The sequence below is a fragment of the Lytechinus variegatus genome, chromosome 9 (genome assembly GCF_018143015.1).
Source record: "Lytechinus variegatus isolate NC3 chromosome 9, Lvar_3.0, whole genome shotgun sequence".
NCBI lineage: Eukaryota > Metazoa > Echinodermata > Echinoidea > Temnopleuroida > Toxopneustidae > Lytechinus > Lytechinus variegatus.
In genome coordinates this window covers 33,286,866-33,305,860 of record NC_054748.1, presented here as the reverse complement: position 1 = coordinate 33,305,860, position 18,995 = coordinate 33,286,866, and the positions used below count along the sequence as shown (strand labels likewise).

Below are 18,995 nucleotides of genomic sequence, written 5' to 3'. Positions count from 1 at the left end.
CACCATCTGAAAGACATGACCAGGGCTTGAACCTTGAATCTCTGCATCAATTCATAACTTCCCCAAGTAGCTTGGATCACAGGCACATGACACAATGCTCAGTCTTGTAAAAAGTGCCTAACATTTAACATTTGATCCCCAGTCTCTGGACACTCTACAAAAATGCAGCATAATTATGATGGCTTTTGCAGAGCAGCTATTGCATGCTCAGTGTCTGAATCATTTGGATGACTGAAAATATGGCAAACTTTAATGTATGGTGATGATGATGATGATGGTGGTGGTGTTAGTAGTGATGGTGGTAGTGATGTGATGATGATGGTAATGACAATGATGTTGGTGGTGGTACTGGTGATGACAATAATGAGAAGAATGTTGAGAATGATGTTCAGAATGATTGATGATGATGATGATGATTATGATGATTATGACGACGATGATGATGGTGATGATAATGAGGATGATGATAATGATAATGATGATGGTGATAATGACGATGATGACAATGATGATGGTGATAATGATAATGATGATGGTGATAATGACGATGATGATAATGACAATGGTGATGGTGATGATATGGATGACAATGATGATGGTGATGATAATAATGACGATGATGCTAATGTTAATAACAAGAGAAGGAGGAGTGGCATGATGGAAGGTTCATCTTGATGAGGTTTTCACGATGACAATGTTGATTGAACAATTAGTAGTAATAATTCAGTCACTGCATTCATCAACGTCCCTTTGAAGGCTTGCTACAAACGCATCAAACTCTGACTCATTTTCCTTGAATTGTGCGAGCTTCTCCGGAAGATTACTCTGGAAGGGAAAAGAAAGAATACTATAAACAATCCATGTGAAAAAATGGACATTAACTAACTCAAAAGCAGTTTACCAAATTTCTTGTTTACGGGTTACGAAATGAGAAATAGGTAGGAATGCCATTATGGAAAATATCAATAACTATTAAAAAGCTATAGAAGGGCTATTTATGTTATTCAAAGATGATGCAAGGATTCAGGAACAAATTATTCAAGAGGATTTTTAAGGAAAATATAAATATTATTTTTGAAAACTGAGAAATATTCTCTCACTTCTAAAAACAAAAATAACTTAACAAAAAGAAAATGAACCAAAGGACAAAGACAAAACCAACTAAAAAGAAAGATTTATTTTTTTTACCAATGTTTCTCCGAGTGTTGGTTGATCTTCAAAGAGTTCTAGAGGTGGAGCCTGTTGAAACTGGCAGCAGAACGCTACAATGTCACTACTAGAATCTGTCTTGGCAAAAGCTGGATTCTAAAATATAAGAGAAAGGGAGCGAGAGAGAAATTTAAATCAACTAACAAACCATTCATTTTACTCTCGTTGATGCCAGTACTTGTTTTGCCAGAGGCCAAGCTACATTTATATGTACATTGTGCTGTTATTCTACAATATAAGACAATGCACTGATTTTAAAAATGATATTGACTCTTTGCTTCTTTTGTTTTTTGTCTTTAAATTTTATGCTCAAATTCATTGAAATGTTGAGAACTTTCCCTAAAATTACTGATAAAGGCACTCAAGACACAAAAATACTCACGAGATCCACCATGACAAAGTCATCGCTATCTGATGGCAAGCTTGATTTATTAGAATGCTGTGAGAGATTTAATCCTGTCCAGTCTGGTTGATCACCGTCTTGGCTAGTAGGCTGAGAGCAAAGAAAATAGAAAACAAATTTTGAAATTAATCACATACTGAAAAGTTGTGAAATAAGAAATTTCATGTTTTCTTTCAGAAGAGTTTTTTTTTCATTTCCTCCCTAAATGTAAATTATGATTTTAAATAGATCAGTGAAGATGACACAATTGAATAATATATCTTGTATTCCAAAATCAATGTGTTTGCCAAGTCTCACTAGAATTGGATCAAAACTGAGGAAGTAGTTTGCTAGTTACGCAAGATATTTATCACCAGAATATGTTAAAATGGAAATGCATTATCAAACACATTACAGAAATATCTCAATTCACGTACAATGTGCATGCAAATTCTATGAAACATTTTTTTTTAAATTAGGGAAGTAGTTTGATCTGCAAGATTTGCAATATTCTGCCCAGTTGATCCCTATATACCCGTTTTAAAGTCTATCTATTATTATTTATTATAAAACGGGTTCAAGGATGTAGCCAATGGTGAGTGCGTATTCAAGTCACGTGTTCATGCTTTAATTATGCGCAACCTTCCAGTCGTGCATTTTTCGTGCAGCACTGTGCATTTTTTGTGCAGCACTGTGCAATTTTTGTGCAGCATAAACCGATACGCGTTCAGTAAAAGAGGCTGGCTAGGATTTTGATGCGCTTACTTAGGCGCGCATAGTAGATACGCCTGTGATGTCATAATTGACAGGCGTACACAAGTTGGAGGGATTTGAACAAGATTTCAATGAAAAATTCATTTTGCCGACCCGTTTTATAAAACAATTAATGCACATTTTAAGATTCGTGATGTTAGTGACGATGCGAGCAACTCTCGGGCATTCACAATATTATGCAAAAGCACTCGGCGCAAGCGCCTCTTGCTTTCGCATAATTGTAAATACCCTCGAGTGTGCTGCATCGTCATAACACACTCATAAATGTGCATTAATTGTATATTATTATTATTCATTTGACCAATATAAAAAAGTACATACAAATTCCATCAAAGAAGAAAACAAAAACAATTCCAGTTTACAAACATGCAAAGAAATGTGGGAGCGGCATGTGGGTCAGGGGGCACAAAAATGATATTCAGCACTGTTGCCCGGAGGTATGTGCCCCCACATAAGCCGCTCCCAAGACATAAATCAAGAATATATTCTTTGACAGGGGTATAAATACATGTACAATCCCGAGGAGTGTCTCACAAAAAGACTTTGTCATGTCTTATCAAACAAAGTCTGTTTAAACAAGCCGTTAACAGTCGGACAGAAACACAGAAAATGTTCGGATCTGACGTATCAAATAATAAACGTTGATGAAATAATAACTCTTATTTACCCAGGGTAGCCACTCACAGTTGTAAGCTGTTCTTCCAGCGGGCCCTGCATAACATAATGTTATTATTACCCTTCTCCATTCTCATACGTCGAGCGCCTGACAAGAAGGCAGGAGGTCCCATTTTTAAAGTCTTTGGGATGACTTGGCCAGGGATCAAACCCACGACCTCCCGTTCATGAGGCGGATGCTATACCACTGAGCCACCATGGCCAAACATATTAAAAGAAGATTCCCATTTCATAAGTCATTAACGCCTGGATTAGAAAGTTTACACTTACATCATCATTAGTGGTGAGGATGAATTTATCTGCCGTACTACTTCCAACCTCTTGGAGTAAGGACCCAAACGGAATGTCATCAGAGATGAGGCTTTCCTGAAATGAAAATTGAACATCAAGATATTTCCATCATCAGAAAACAATCTTGCAAGAAGTTGCAAAGGCATATCATATTGCAGGTGTTATCTGTTACTGGTTCCTGGTCTTAATGATTTATACGCTTTACATTTGATGCAATAAAAACATTATTCAACAACAATAAAGGGATATTCTTGTGTCTACCACAGAAATTATGAAGTGTACAATGAGAAGTAATAGGTTATATCTTAATCAAACTGTCACGTTTATCGTGTTCATGGTGCATGTTAGATATTCGAACTAATATAAACAATACAAGTGAAAGTGAAAATGCCGAACTCACCGAGTCTCCAACATTCTTTGGACTTGCAAAGGGTCCTAGCTTCCCAGCGAGGTCAAAACTATTTGAACTATTGAGAGAGAGAGAAAGAGAGGGAGAGGGGGAGGGGGTAGAGAACAGTTCATGAAGTGAAATAAAGAGGGAGAAAATGAGGTACATATGTACAAAAAGCTTGATTATTTCAAGGAATTGCCCAAGAGCAATTATCATAACCAGAGTTCACTGCACTGTAAGTAAACACTGCATTGCCAAGTTACAATACTGACCATAATGTTCATTTAATTTTCATTCAAACAGACAGACAAAGTTGCAAAATTCAAGTCTTGGGCATAATCTTGTTTACAAAAATATTGATGCAAAATTGCTAAATGGAGGAACATTGTGGAAATAACAAATTGCGTACTTTAGAAAACAGAATCATTGAAGATATCTTGTGTTTCATACAGGAATACCATAGTTTACATCATTTATTATTTTGACATGTGACTATTTATCAGTAACATTATTTCTTTATAAGCAAAAAAAAATATCCACTACCTTAGTGGTTTGGTCCTATCTTCTGCTGAGCCCCGCCCCCTGTCTTCTGCTAAGCCCCGCCCTCTGATTGGACTGGGAGTGGTCTGGTCTCCTCTTGAAGGGAAGACATAGTTATCAGGAGGAGTGGTGGAGAAGGACCCGATGATGTAATCCTGTGAGCTCTCCAAGGTTGTACTGGAGTCTTCAATTCTAAAAAAAAAAAGAAAGGAGAGGAAAGCATAAGATAAAATTTAAGGGAGCAGCCACTTGAAAATAATTTTTAAATGCATAAACATTAATTTGACTTTAAAGGAGAATGAAACCGTTGGAACAAGATAGCTTGTGTGAAAACAGAAAAATCAAAGAAACAGATCAATGAAAGTTTGAGAAAAATCGGACAAATAATGAGAAAGTAATGAGCATTTGAATATTGCAATCAATAATGCTATGGAGATAGCAAATTGGCAATGCGACAAAGATGTGTGATGTCACTTTAACTCTCACCATTACTTTAGTATATATTTCACTTGAATTGCCTCTTATCACATCTATCCATAAATCATGTGTTCTTTCTACATGAGGGCATGTAATACATATTTTTTAAGAATACATCATGGATAAAGAGTTTGTATCATCATAAGAAAAAGCAAAAATAGACATTTTGAGGGTATTTTATAGTCCACCAAAGGGAAAGTCGTTCATCAGTGACATCACACATCCTTGTCGCATTGCCAATGTGAGGATCTCCATAGCATTAGTGATTGCAATATTCAAATGCTCATAACTCTCTTACTATTTGTCCGATTTTTCTCAAACTTTCTTTATTCTTATTCTTTGATTTTTCTGTTTCTACACAAGCCTATTTGTTCCAAAGGTTTCATTCCCCTTTAAACATCTGAGCAGCATGGTTATATTTGTCACCTGGGTCTGTGATATAGTGTAAAAATGAAACATTACAACCATCATCACCACCACCATTTCCATCATCACCACCATCACTATCATCACCATCATCACCATCATCATCGTCATAATTGTCATCATCATCCACATCCCCCTCCTCCTCCTCATCATCATCAATACTTTTTATATAATCATAACCATCATCATCACCACCACCACCACCACCATGACTTCCAAGGTTAATACATGTACTACTGTCAGGACCACCATTACCATGATCTGGTTAATAATCAACAAAGATTTTCTTGTTCAACGCTATCAGAGATGAAGATTAATTATCAAAATTCAATCTTCATTGTCCCCATCAACACCAACAATAAAATCAATAATTTTCACTATTAATATCAATACCACAGTGAATTCTGGGAGATTCAACATGTCTCACCCAATAATTGGCTTGGTTCCCACAGGCAAGGCTGGTCCTGGACCTTTATGGGAAGGACTGGTACTGTAATGATCATCCTTGACAGGGACAGGTCCTCTTATCCTTGAAATGTGTCTGAAAATAAAACACACAGATTACACATTAGGACTTGTTATATTAGCAAATGGAAAATATCTATAACACATTTACTAGGAGACAATCAAATTGAATGATTTCAGAAGCTTTAAATCATCAATGCAAGCTTGTTTTATTACACAAAATACAAATCAGGCTCCTGGGGCCCGTCTTACAAAGAGTTACGATTGATCCAATGCATCGTAACTCTATGGAAATCCATCCGTGTCATAATTTCTTCTGCATAAAATTTGCACAATGTCCTTTGTAAACAAAAAGAAACACAGTGAATTTTCAAGACTACAATGAATGCAAGAATATACATCATAGCTAGAAAATATTTTTAACAAACATGCATAATAGATGTTGACATTGCTGGCCGTCCATATTTGCGATTGATCGGATCAATCACAACTCTTTGTAAGACGGGGTCCTGATCTGACAAAGGACTGAAGAAGCGAGCCACTGTTCATCCTCAGTGTCCCAACTCATCATGAAATGTGCCTGTAATTACAGGGAATTCGAGAAATTGTTTTTCACAGTCAAGGAAGAAGAGAACACTCCTCAGTGTCTTGGTAATTCAAATAAGAATAAAATAAACATACTATAAAGTTAACTGAAGACAAATTATGGTCATTTTTTATGGACATAAATATGTGAAATCTGAATTTTCAGCAACTTTGGGGGAAGGTGGGTTTTTTCATAGGGTTGAATAGTAAACGAAATTGCAAAACAGTTACGCTTGAAGTGGTTGTTCAAAAGACAATTAAACCTTGAAAATCAGCCCAAAATATACAGTATCAATTATTTCCACCATTCTAAAGATGACATTTTATCATATCCAAAATATATATTTTCAGGTTGGCGTTTCATAAAGCTCTTCTTTAAGGATAAGTCCACCCCAACAAAAATTTGATTTGAATAAAGAGAGAAAAATCCAACAAGAAAAACACTGAAAACTTCATCAAAATCAGATGTAAAATAAGAAAGTTATAACATTTTAAAGTTTTGCCTAATTTCACAAAACAGATTTACGCATATCCTGTTCCGTCGCTATGCAAATTGGAAAATGATAACGTCATCCACTCGCTATTTCCTTTGTATTCTATTACATGAAATATGAAACATTCTAATTTTCTCCTCTTTGTCAAGTGAAACAATGATTAATTCCTCCATGAACAGTTGGAACTAGCATTGCTTAAAACTTTATGATTCAGTGGAGTTGGTCCCTATTGTGAAATCTGTAAAAAATGAAATATTGTATATTTCAAACAATAAAAGACACAAGAAATAATGTAGTGAGTGATGAACATCATTGACCGTCTCATTTGCATGTCACTGACTTGTGCATATCTTTGTTTTGTGAAAAATAGGTGAAACTTTAAAACATCATAATTTTCTTATTTTATATCCGATTCTGATGAAATTTTCTGCGTTAAGCTGGGTTTTTTTTTCTCTTTTTATTAAAATCAACATTTTTCTGGGGTGGACTTGACCTTTAAGTTAAAAGCAACTTTACAAACGACTGGTGATTTTCTCTTGAGGTAAATGATACAGTCTACATTTTCACTGTCGTGCATCTAGCTTCTAAGAAAAGATCACCAATGATTTGTTCATAAAGTTGTTTTGTAAGTTACGATCAGCTTTATAAAACACCCACCAGGTTTAATGACCTCTAAGTCCTTTGACCTTTGAACTTACCTAGATGTTGATAAAGTGAGTTTGGTCCTATAAGCCACGTTGACTATGATAGTCCCAACGGGAGTGGGTACGCTACCAACTTGAATCGTACTGAAATCTTTTTAAAAACAAAAAAAAGATTAAAACTGGGATTGTGTAAAATTTGGAGAAAAAACAATGATTGGCCCTCAATCAGAAAGAGCTCTGCAAGATTTTGCCTACAAAGTCAATGGGTTATATGCTGCAAAAATCATAATGATCTCAAATCCTGGGAGGTAGGGTGTTTCATAAAGCTGTTTAAGTTAAGAGCAACTTTAAGAACTGGTGATCCTAATACGCCCTAAACAATCACCAATGAACCTTTTGGCGTATACAAAAAGAAATGATCACTAGTTGTCCTTAAAGTCGCTCTTAACTTACGGCCAGCTTTATGAAACAATCACCTGAATTCTAAAATTTCCTCTCACCTTTTTTCAGCCAATCTTTTTCCCTTCAACATACATATCTTGCTATTCATTGCCAAGACTATTCTGTGGAATTTTTTTGTCACTGTCTTTCTTCATTAAAGTATGATTACTTACAGTATATACATCAAATGAATTGAGCAAAGGCAAGGATGGATTGTGCAATGGAAAGTTGTACCTGACCAATCACAACCCTTGAATCAAATGGATTGTGCAATGGTAAATCTGACCAATTAGGACCCTTGTATCAAACGATTTTGAGTAATGTCATGTTGTATCCAAGCAATCAGAAATCTTGTATCAAACAGACTGTGCAATCTCAAGTTGTATCTAATCAGAAACCTTACACAATGTATCAAAAGGCAAATACTAAACACACACCTTCTCCTAGCAGCGCAAGCTTTGTCTCTCCAAAGAACACCCTTGACAAGATCCTATAGTCCCCGGTACCCTGTCTTCTAGCTATCCTATATGCTGGAGTAACCCTTGATACGCAGATCAGTGACTTGAGGAGGAGACCCATTCGGTTGTATACGGTGTAGTGAATCTTGGTGTTGGGGTCGCAGGTATCGTTCACAGCGAGGCTCCACGATTCTAGCACCATCTTATCACCCTAGAGAAAGAGAAAGAGAAAGAAAGGAACGAGAATAAAATGTCATATTTGAACCATAAAATTAAATGTACACATGGATCTTGGTGTTAGGATTGCAGGAACGGTTCACAGCGAGGCTCCAGGATTCCAGGACCATCTTATCACCCAGGAGAATGAAATAAATTATAAGAGCAGAAGAAAAGAAATGTCTCATCTGCTTCCATACAATAAATGTACTAATGCAGGCAGAAGGGTAATGGGCCTGTGGAAATCTTTTTTGCATTAAAGTCAGTTGGAATGAAATCTGCATTTTCTACAAAACTTAAAATAACAGTTCCATAAGTTTTAAGTGTAATATGTAGCTTGATGACCTGAATTACCTACATGTAGTCTGTAGGCACAGACCCCGACTGAAACTCTCCTCAGCAAGTGGGTCTTTATAAAAGTCTAGCACATAAAAAACTTGCCGTTTCCATTTTAGGCCTTCAGTAAACATGTCATTGTAGGCTGTGTATTCAGGCCAATTTAACTCGAGAGAAGGGTTCGACAGCAGACTTATCTTATCAATCTGCAATGATAAATTGTACATACATGTATTTCCATTTCTGCTGAGGAACGGATTTGGAACCCGGGAACAGAACACACATGCAACTATAAACTATCGCTTACCTCTGCTGTTTCAAGGGTAATTTCTACGTTGAGAGGATAGCCCGCCCTCGGTATTTCCGTCATTAAAAGTTTCTTGGCATGTGATTTCACATTGGCCTTTTCGGGAATTGCCAAATTGAACTGAAATAAAGTAAATATGAATTATGATGATACATACATACATGTAAACATTTTGAATTTCAAATTCATTTATTTCACATCTCTTAAAAACAGAATACGATACCGAGTGAGTTAATGCAATAGAGTACAACAACGACGGTTGTACAATTTAGACAAAAAATAACAATAAAAAACAGAGTAATGAATGGGATGTGAGGGAGTAACAAAAAGCCATTCGCCTATCTAGGCTACTCCCTTTTTACATTCATTTCTGATAATAAAATAAAAACAATATCTTCCAATCAACTTTTGAGATTGAAATACAAAGATCTCAAAATCAAAACAAATCAGTAGACAGGTACAACAAAACAACAATTAAAAGCAAAAATAAAAAAAGTAAAAAACAAAACAAAAACATAGTACATAACAGACAAGCTTGTTCATTGAGCAGTACAATTATACAACAGGTAAGATTTACCTTTTCTTTTTAACAAGTATATAAAAGAAGGACATTGTTTCATTTCAGGGGGCAAACATGCTTAATACAAGTGTTTCAAGCTGCAAGAAAAGGAGAAAGAGAGATGAGAAGAAATATGAAGGACACTAAGACATCTTCAAATATCTGTCAGAAAAGACGATGTTGCATCATTCCATGCAAGCCTTGCAGGTGACTTGTGGGTAACTATTACATTTCTATCACCACTGCCTGCAAGCATGCACACAAGTCTGAAATGCCTGCAGAAAATTTTGAACATGCTCAAAACTTTTTCTGAATCACCATCCATGAAATAATGGACAAACACCAACCCGACTCCAGTATGAATGGATTAAGTCAATACAAGGGGATCTCTACAAGTTCAATATCATTTTCAAGATCACCTACCCAATCAGTGCCATCCGTATTTGATTTAGATCTTGTATCAGTCTTCTCTCCCGTTCTCGCTTGCACTATCACCTGTATTGCCTGTGGAAAAAAAAATGCAACAACACTTAAAATGACCCTGTCTTCATCTGAAATTGAATTTTAATGTCCTTTGCTCTACGGAATCTCCTTTCAAAATGCACCTTTTCAGAGCCTCATGGTTGCATTTTGAATGATGCACAGCTTTGGGTGTGTTTATGCTTCCATTGCGAGGACAGAATCAGCGATTTCAAATGTCGATTCAAAACGCTGATCGTAAACGTGGTTCTGGGAGTGCTGTTTATGCTTAATTTTTCAGAGGCAAATCATGATCTCCAGCTGGCTTCGCATCGTTAAGCGAGGTCAAATTGGGCGCACCTTTTTTCGAAAGTTTTTTTATTGAGTGTTGTTATTACGTGGAGATAACACGGAGCAATGCGGCTGTATTTGCCCGCGGATTTTCATCTCACCGGAAGCATGTACCAAATGACGTCATTTAAACACGTTTACGATCATGGTTCCGTTTATACTTCCCCAGAAAGCCTGATTCTGGTCAAACGACGTTTGCAAACGCACCTTTTTGTGAGTTTACCATCGGCGTTTTAAAACAGCATTTAAATGAAAGTAAGCAAGGACACAACCGTGTTTTGGACTAATCACGTTTGGAAACGCTGATTCTGGCCTGAAAAGTGGAAGCATAAACACGGCCTTAGAAGATTCACAGGGATATAACAGTAGAACATCTCATGCTTGAGTGAACCCTTAACTTCAAACCTTGTTTCTCCTTATTCTTTAAACCTCTTGCTTTATTTTTTTCTATATTCTGCATTGACAAATATATCATTTTAAAGATAATTACGATGTGCTTCAGTAGTTCCACGACAGTTGCTCCGATGAAATATCTGCATGTGAAGCAAAACAAATTCTAACCTTCAAAACTAAATAAACCCTTAAGCTTATCTTCACAATATTCTGAACCAAAAACTCTATTACAATCCTAACTTGAACCCTATGCCCTTTGACATATTAACCCGAATACACAGAGGTGGTTTTGAAAACCCACGGTTAAGTCCATGGTTTATGCAGATTTCCTGTATAAATTACGTTTATTTTACCGCGCATATTAAAAAAAAGTCCAATACTGATCTGCGCTTTTGTTACAGTGCGCCAAATTGATGCCTGTACATGTAGTTGCTATTTTATTCATGAGTCCACTGTTTTGAATAATGAGTCCATTCTTCAAACAGTGGACTCACGAGTAAAATAGCGTATCTAACCATGGTGCCAGGAATCAATTTGGCGCACTGTCACAAAAAGCGCGCATGAGCATTGGACATTTTTTATACAGACGTCCGATACGCGCTAAATTATGCATACATGTACATGTAATTTATACACGAAATCTGCATAAACCATGGACTCAAGTGTTGGTTTTCAAAACTACCTTTGTTAATTTGGGCCAAAAAGTCTCATACTTCATTTTTGGGGTATTGTTGTTGCTATTGAGGAGGCTGGTAACAAATGATGATGCTCACCTTCAAAGCAAGAAATTTAGTGAATTTCCTGAGATCTCTTTCCTCTTTCTCTGTGATTCCGTGAGAGGGCTGTTGACCGTCCATAGCTCTTCCCATCATCACTGCTCATCTGAAGCTCATTTGCAATCAATAAAATTGTTAGAAGCAGTTGTTTCACCTTAACAGTTAAAAAACAAACAGGATGATAAATGGTTTTAAACTTCAACAATTTTAAACTTCTACAATCGACGCAATCACTTGGTCGATTTCACAGCTAGGCATAGATTTACGTACATGTACATGTACACCCGTTGATCTAGTATTGGATTACACACAAAACAAAAAGGTATCTTGTTTGGTGTACATCTATCATAACACTGGCTACACAAAAGGTGGGATGGTCATTATACAAGTAAGTTGTAAAATTGACCATTTCATTCTAATTTGTTAAAGCAATCAACCCCAGCATGGGTGACAAATTTGCCGATCATTTGTCCATATTTTCATGAATACTGAACTCATCCTAAAGAAACTTAAATCTACTCCAAGTTACATGTCGGATGTCAAAAGGGTAATTTTAGGGTCACGTTGATGATTTCAGATTTTAAGGATATTTGTTAGTTTTTTGAGATAATGACTGTTACGTGCCCTATCGTGAAAAAGACATCCCTTTTACGTTTTTTGGTCGCGCATGGTATCCACTCGTCAAAGTAAGTGGCCCCCCGGGTGACCGTCCTAGTCTTGAGGACTCCATGATTTTTTAAAAATATTTTGACATATATTTCTTCATCATGGAGTCTTGAACCGCCGGCCATATATGTATAAGAGACACATGTACACAAAGATGGATTTCAAAGAAAATCCATAGTTAGAGGGTGAAATCGGTTTGTTGGGGTGAATTTTATTTACCTACATGTACATGTATGAACCTTCATGCGCCAAAGGCGTATAAAGGGATTAAAATTATTTCACTATAAATGGTAAAAATGAGACGTTTCTTACCAGACCGATCTCTTGTATCCCTTGATCCATTTGTCAACAAACCAAAGGCCTGACACTCCGATCAGCGACGCAGTTTTAAAGAACAATTTATAGATAATTATTTCACAAATACTAAAATTTTAGTATCTGTGAAATAATGAGTTTTATCTATAAATTGTTCTTCAAAACGGCATCGCTGATCAGATGTACGTCATAACGAAGTGGTTCAAGGCCAGGGTCAGGCCTACTTCAAATAGTATTTGTCTTTGCTTTGTTGACAAAATGGATAGAGGGATCTACAGGAGAGAGATCTGCTAAGAAAAGTCTCATTTTTACCATTTATAGTGAAATAATATTTATCCCTTTAAACTGTGTCTCTTATGGGCGGTGGGTTCAAGACTCCATGATCATGATGATGAAGAAATGTATGTCAAAATATAAAAAAAAACATCATCACGGAGTCCTCAAGACTACATGTACGTATCACTATGGTCCTATCACAAATGGACGTTCAACGAATCCCCTCCTTCGGGCAAAAGACCATCACCGCTAACCCTTTTAGAAACAGGCGCTGACAGCTGACGCCCATCAAGCCGGTCGTGAAACACACTATCACTGATGGTCAGCGGAAATCAATTGTACGCTGCCCATTGCGATGTTGTCACTTTATCAAAAGCAACGCACAGCAGCGAACGTTAGCGCTTTGAAAATGATTGCAGAAACAAGAAAACAGGCATGCATAAACATATTTTTAGGTACATCGCAATCAGCACATGAAATGCATTGACATCACCTTGCATATCAGTATATCTAAGACAAAAAAGCAGTGGAAATTCGACGGGGAAATGTGCAGAAAAACACTAAAAATGCATCTTTTTCGGACAGTATTGATGTCGATAGTAGCGCTTTCCTTCGGTCACAAGTTGATTTTCATTTGGGCGTACAATTCCTGAGGATTGGCGAAATTTAATAGGATTTTTTTGTAATGATTAGACGACAATTGCACAGTATTGACAGCATGAAATAATATATTGAATACCGGAAATAAATTGCGCATTGCATTATTTATACAACTTAATGCAGGGACTTTCCCCGATCGCAGCAATGCAATCCAGGCCAGCTTTCATGACCGCATCTGGTCGAAAGAGGGCAAGAGATCGGGCGGTGACGATCAATGTCCCAGAAGGGATTGAATAAACGACCGCCTCGGGCGCTCGTTCTTAAAAAACGCAAAGAGAAAGTTAACTGTGAGTGTGAGACAGCAACTTTGACAGCAGGAAACAGGTGGTGGCCATAATGCTCTCGTTGAATATCCATCTTTTCCATTCGTAATAATATGCTTTCAATGCCAATATAGTTTTTATTATTCGTAATATAGGTATAGGGCCTACATGGTATATGTCATCACTGTCCCCGAAGTATGAACACAGTGTCAGTAGATCTACTACTTGACTACACGTGAACAGGTTGCACGTGAAGGACTTTGTCTTTGGACTCAGCCACTGCCATACACAACTTCACACCACCGTCCCTGCGCCTGACTGCCAAGCTTTGTCCCAGCCTTGGCCCGTCCGCCCGGCTACCGCTACGGTACCGTACTTGATGTTGAGGTGCAGCCATGATTGCCACGTTATCAAGACGGGTTCCAAAGCAAAGAAAGGCTAGATCTAAGTCAGAGAGGGCGAAACAACTCCAGATTTACAACAAACATATAAACACAAACAATATAATTATCGGTATCCACTACTTACGGCTTCAGTAAAAGTTGATGGAGGAAAATTCACAAAACAAGATGTCCTAAAAAAAATTAATATACGGCCGATCATACACTGTAGTGTATGTTTACAAAGTTCATACGTATGTACGTACGTACGTACGTATTATATGACCGCCCGAAGAGCGCATGCGCGCAGTCCCGGTTGAGGGGATCTCCCTTTTCACTGATAATCTCACAATTCACACGTACACCAGTCATCATGCACATCATTTTCATTATCTTTTTCATCGTAATCAACTTCATCATGATCATCATTAGACATCAGCATCATCATCTTCATAATCACTATTTATCATCGTCATCGTAGTCATGCATCGTCACCATCATCATCATCATCATCATACCAGTCATCATTATCTTCATAAAAATCATCATCATCACCATCATCATTATCTTCATCATCTTCATCATCATTGTCACCATCATCATCTTCATCATCATCATCACCTTCATCATCATTATCTGTCGTCACCAGCATCATCATAACATGGACTGCTTAAAGGCCTACTATAAAAAAATATATAAACAGGAACAAATTAAAGCCTTTAGTCAGTTTTATTGCTATAACATTTACACTTTACATGTACAAGAAGTATGAAATTTTCCGTTTCATAAAATGTGTTTGAGTGGTTTGGAAACAACAGAACAAGACGACAATTATGATGCAGGAATTACTTACAAAGATAAAATATGTTTTGTGAAGTGATTAGGTCAATGATAGCTGTGATGGTGGCAATAATGTTTATGATGTGATTGATGATCAGGGTCCCGTAACACAAAGGTTAGCGATTGATCGCTAATTTCAAAGGACAATTCTGATTGGTTCATAGTCGGTCTACTTAGCAAATTGCGCATGCAACAATAATCTTGATTGGTCATTTCATTTAGCGATTAATCGCCAACCTTTGTGTTACGGCGCCCAGATCATGAGTGATGGCAGTGGCGTAGGATTTTCCAAGGGGGGGGCAAAAATCGTTCGCCAAAAAATTTGACAAGCAAAAAAAAAGGTAAATCACAAATAAAGGATTTTGTAACAGAAAAAAATTGACAAGCAAAAAAAAAGTCTTCAAATTCAAAGAAGGGGGCCACTTGTGGCTCGTCCAGGATATCGCTGTGACTCGTCGGGGGGGGGGGGGCAATCTCCCCCCCCCTTAGGTACGCTAGTGAGTGATGGCTATAATGAGTGTTGATGAGATAATGATAATAATTATGAATGAAGTATTGATGGTGGTGGTAAAGATGACTTAAAATAAACTACAATTTCACTATTTCCCATTACTAGGCATTGTAGGAGCGCTAAGCTTCTTAAATGTACAAATAAAAACATACATGTACACTAAAATAATTGGTTATTTAAAATAGATGGCCCTCCGCCATTAAACAATGTAGGTCGCAGGGAGTTGTACTTTAAAGATTCAAAAGTATGAAAACAATGGGTTCTTAGGGGTCCCATGGCCACTCGGCTGAAGACATACTTACAGAAAATGGATAATTCAATGACAAAAGTCTGAAACTATATGTAGAGTATAAATAGAGATGAAAAATAAAATTGAATTATTTGCCTTTTTAATTACAAAGGTATCACATCAATCCATAATCTTTCAAAGTTCAGTGCTAACTGTTCTTTGGCCTACACTATACTTTGCCCAATACAATTCTTATTTGTAGTCTAATTCCTAGTTGGACTCATTTCCACTTCGTTAAATTAATTTTTTCTTACTTTATCAAATGAAAATTTGGTACATGAACAGTTCATCTCACCATATATAGTGCGTCCCAGAAAGAATGAAACCGAGATTTATCATAACCTAATCACAAATACAATAGACAAATGGCCTACCATTGTAAAGCTTAGAATCTCTTCTTTGATCTGATATTACTTAGATTATTCCTCATTTGATTCATGCATGAGTGAGCTAAAACAATTTGAAGAAAGGATACCAAAAAGTCATTTGGCGGGGGTATCTGGGTTTCAAAAAGAAAACCACATTGTTAAAAAGTTTAATATCTGCTCTTTAATTTGATACCTCAATTACGGAAAATGGTCAAGAAATAACAAAGTTCTGGTTATTTGAAATAGGGCTTATATTTACATAATTTCATTGAATAAATGTGTTTTCACCAGTTTCCCACAGAAGCTATCGCATGGTGAACAAAAGACTTAATGCATGGCTGATCGTCAACAAAACGGAGTGTCAAGTGAGTTTGAACGCTAGCCTGGAGAACCTCTTCATTTTATGAAATTATTGAAATTCAAGCCTTATTTCAAATAACCAGAACTTTGTTATTTCTTGACCATTTTCTGTAATTGAGGTATCACATTAAAGAGCAGATATTGAACTTTTTAAAAATGTGGTTTTCTTTTTGAAACCCAGATACAGCCTGCCAAATGACTTTTTGGTATCCCCTCTTCAAATTGTTTTTGCTCACTCATGCATGAATGAGAAATAATCTAAGTAATTTCAGATGAAAGAGGAGATTCTAAGCTTTACAATGGTAGGTCATTTGTCTATTGTATTCGTGATTAAGTTATGATAAATCATCGATAAATCTCAGTTTCATTTTTTGTGGGACGCACTGTATACTAGTGGTGGTCAGATCAAGTGGTTATTAGACAAAATGGGTACAGCCTAATAAACTAGAATTTAGAAAAAACAGTAAAGGAATGTAATTACAGCAAACAATCATTTCATAAGAAAGTCTATAAAATTTAGGTTAAATGCCACCATCATATAACCATAGATCTAGATCTGGTACATTGAAATAAAAATATCTTTTTGGAATCATGAAATCTTAGCTGAAAACAGATAATTCTGATGATAACACAAACAGGCATTTACATGTAGGATAGGGTATTAATATTGTTTGGAAAAATACTGGACATTTTATGGAATTTTGTGCTTATTTTGCTCTTTTCTCAGCATTTACATGTACATTTTTATTCCAGAGCCATTTGGCACATATTTTTTATTGATACGTACAAACACTTGGGTGGTCATTTTATATGATTCTGTTCAAACTCATTTTGAGATCATTACCTGGAATTTATATTCAAAAGGCAACTACATACTTGTAGACCTAATAAATTGGAAGATGAACAGGTTGTCAACAAACTAGGGGTAAACCATGATTATGGATGAGACCAAACGGAACGTAAAGGAAACAAGTGTAGACCAATTGCCAATTTACCCAATTAACACAGATGTTGGTATGGCCACTGAGATTGTATGCCCCAAGTATTAAAGATAATTTATCATTTTTACTCATAATTTTGAAGACAAATCCTCTACAAAGTAAATTTATCAAGACCTTTGCTTTTGATCCACATTTCATTTCCAATTTCAAATAGTTGTTTAGAATCTCAACAACCCATCACCTCACAAACAAGTCCCATACGCAATACAATAACAATACTGGTACATTATATAAAATAGATATATATATTTACATACAAGAACTTCACACTTCTATCTGTACACTATGTACACTTTAAATATGGATGTTTGCATGGTCAAAATTTTATTGAAATACAGATTTAGTTTGCATTTAATGTTCAAAATACCTAAAGAATTGAAGATTCCCTCATGTATTGATTTAACGCATGCAAACTACTTGTAAGAGTCCTGCCTGCTAGTCCCTCTGTTGCATTCAACGTCCATCAAGTTGACAATCCAGGTTTCATTCTTAAATGGCATTATAATTTGTCTTCATGAAGAAGAAAAAATGTGTGCAAACTTTGAGATTCCATAATGTACATGAACATGTATGTGTGTCTTTTGCACTCGATGAACAACATGGCCCCGTCTTACAAACAGTTACGATTGATCCAATCAATCGTAACTCTATGGAAATCCATCAGTGTCATAATTTTTTCTACGAATAATTTGCACAATGTCCTTTTTATGCAAAGAGAAGCGCAGTGAATTTTCAAGAAAACAATGAATGCATGAATATACATCACAGCTAGAAAATATTTTGAACACACATGCATAATACATTTAGATCAGGGATTCTGAAATGGTGGCGCGCGCGCCACTTGTGGCGCACCGAGCCTTGCGGAGTGGCGCTTGGGAGTTGGTATAAAAAAAAGTAAAAATAAGGAAAAATTGGGGAAATAAAAATGTATCTACCAGTAACCTGGAAATAAGGATTTGGTGATCATTTTAATACAAAGAGAAAACAAAAACTCTTTACTTGACACTTAATTGCTAATTGATTTCCTCAAATTTTGTCCAATTTAGCACTCGATAACCCCTATTATGGAGGATCGATGGTGTTCTCCTTTTTATTTATTCTTACAAAGTTTTATTTATTCTTACAAATGTGCCACAGAAGTGATATGAAAACCCCGTTTGTAGGATTTCTATTTCAACGGCGATAAATTTTGCATTTCCAGAGTATAAGTTTTGGTTAAGAGTTAAACATCAAATAATGTGATATTTAAAGAACATCCTGATCATAATAGATTATGAATTTGGGACATAACAAGCAGAAACCTTGTTTCCGGAGCCGATTAAAATCCGAAGTTGTAAAAGTGAAATATATGTATGCTCAGATGTATTGCTTGCCGTGATTGTCTGCATGCACTCTTGCTAAAGACGAACTGAACGAA

At 36.3% G+C, this 18,995-nt stretch overlaps 1 protein-coding gene across 1 annotated transcript; it reads right to left on the bottom strand.

The window, feature by feature from the left end:
• Positions 1 to 589: 589 nt before the first annotated feature.
• LOC121422120 (autophagy-related protein 13-like) lies at positions 590 to 14,433 on the bottom strand. Its single transcript, XM_041616956.1, has 13 exons — positions 14,358 to 14,433; positions 11,647 to 11,803; positions 10,094 to 10,174; positions 9,112 to 9,231; positions 8,232 to 8,463; positions 7,408 to 7,504; positions 5,593 to 5,706; positions 4,266 to 4,454; positions 3,732 to 3,798; positions 3,311 to 3,406; positions 1,592 to 1,702; positions 1,189 to 1,305; positions 590 to 825 (listed from the first exon to the last, which is right to left on the bottom strand). Exons 2-13 carry the CDS (start codon positions 11,743 to 11,745, stop codon positions 724 to 726), a joined length of 1,425 nt encoding a protein of 474 aa, XP_041472890.1. The 5' UTR covers positions 11,746 to 11,803; positions 14,358 to 14,433; the 3' UTR covers positions 590 to 723.
• Positions 14,434 to 18,995: the final 4,562 nt, after the last annotated feature.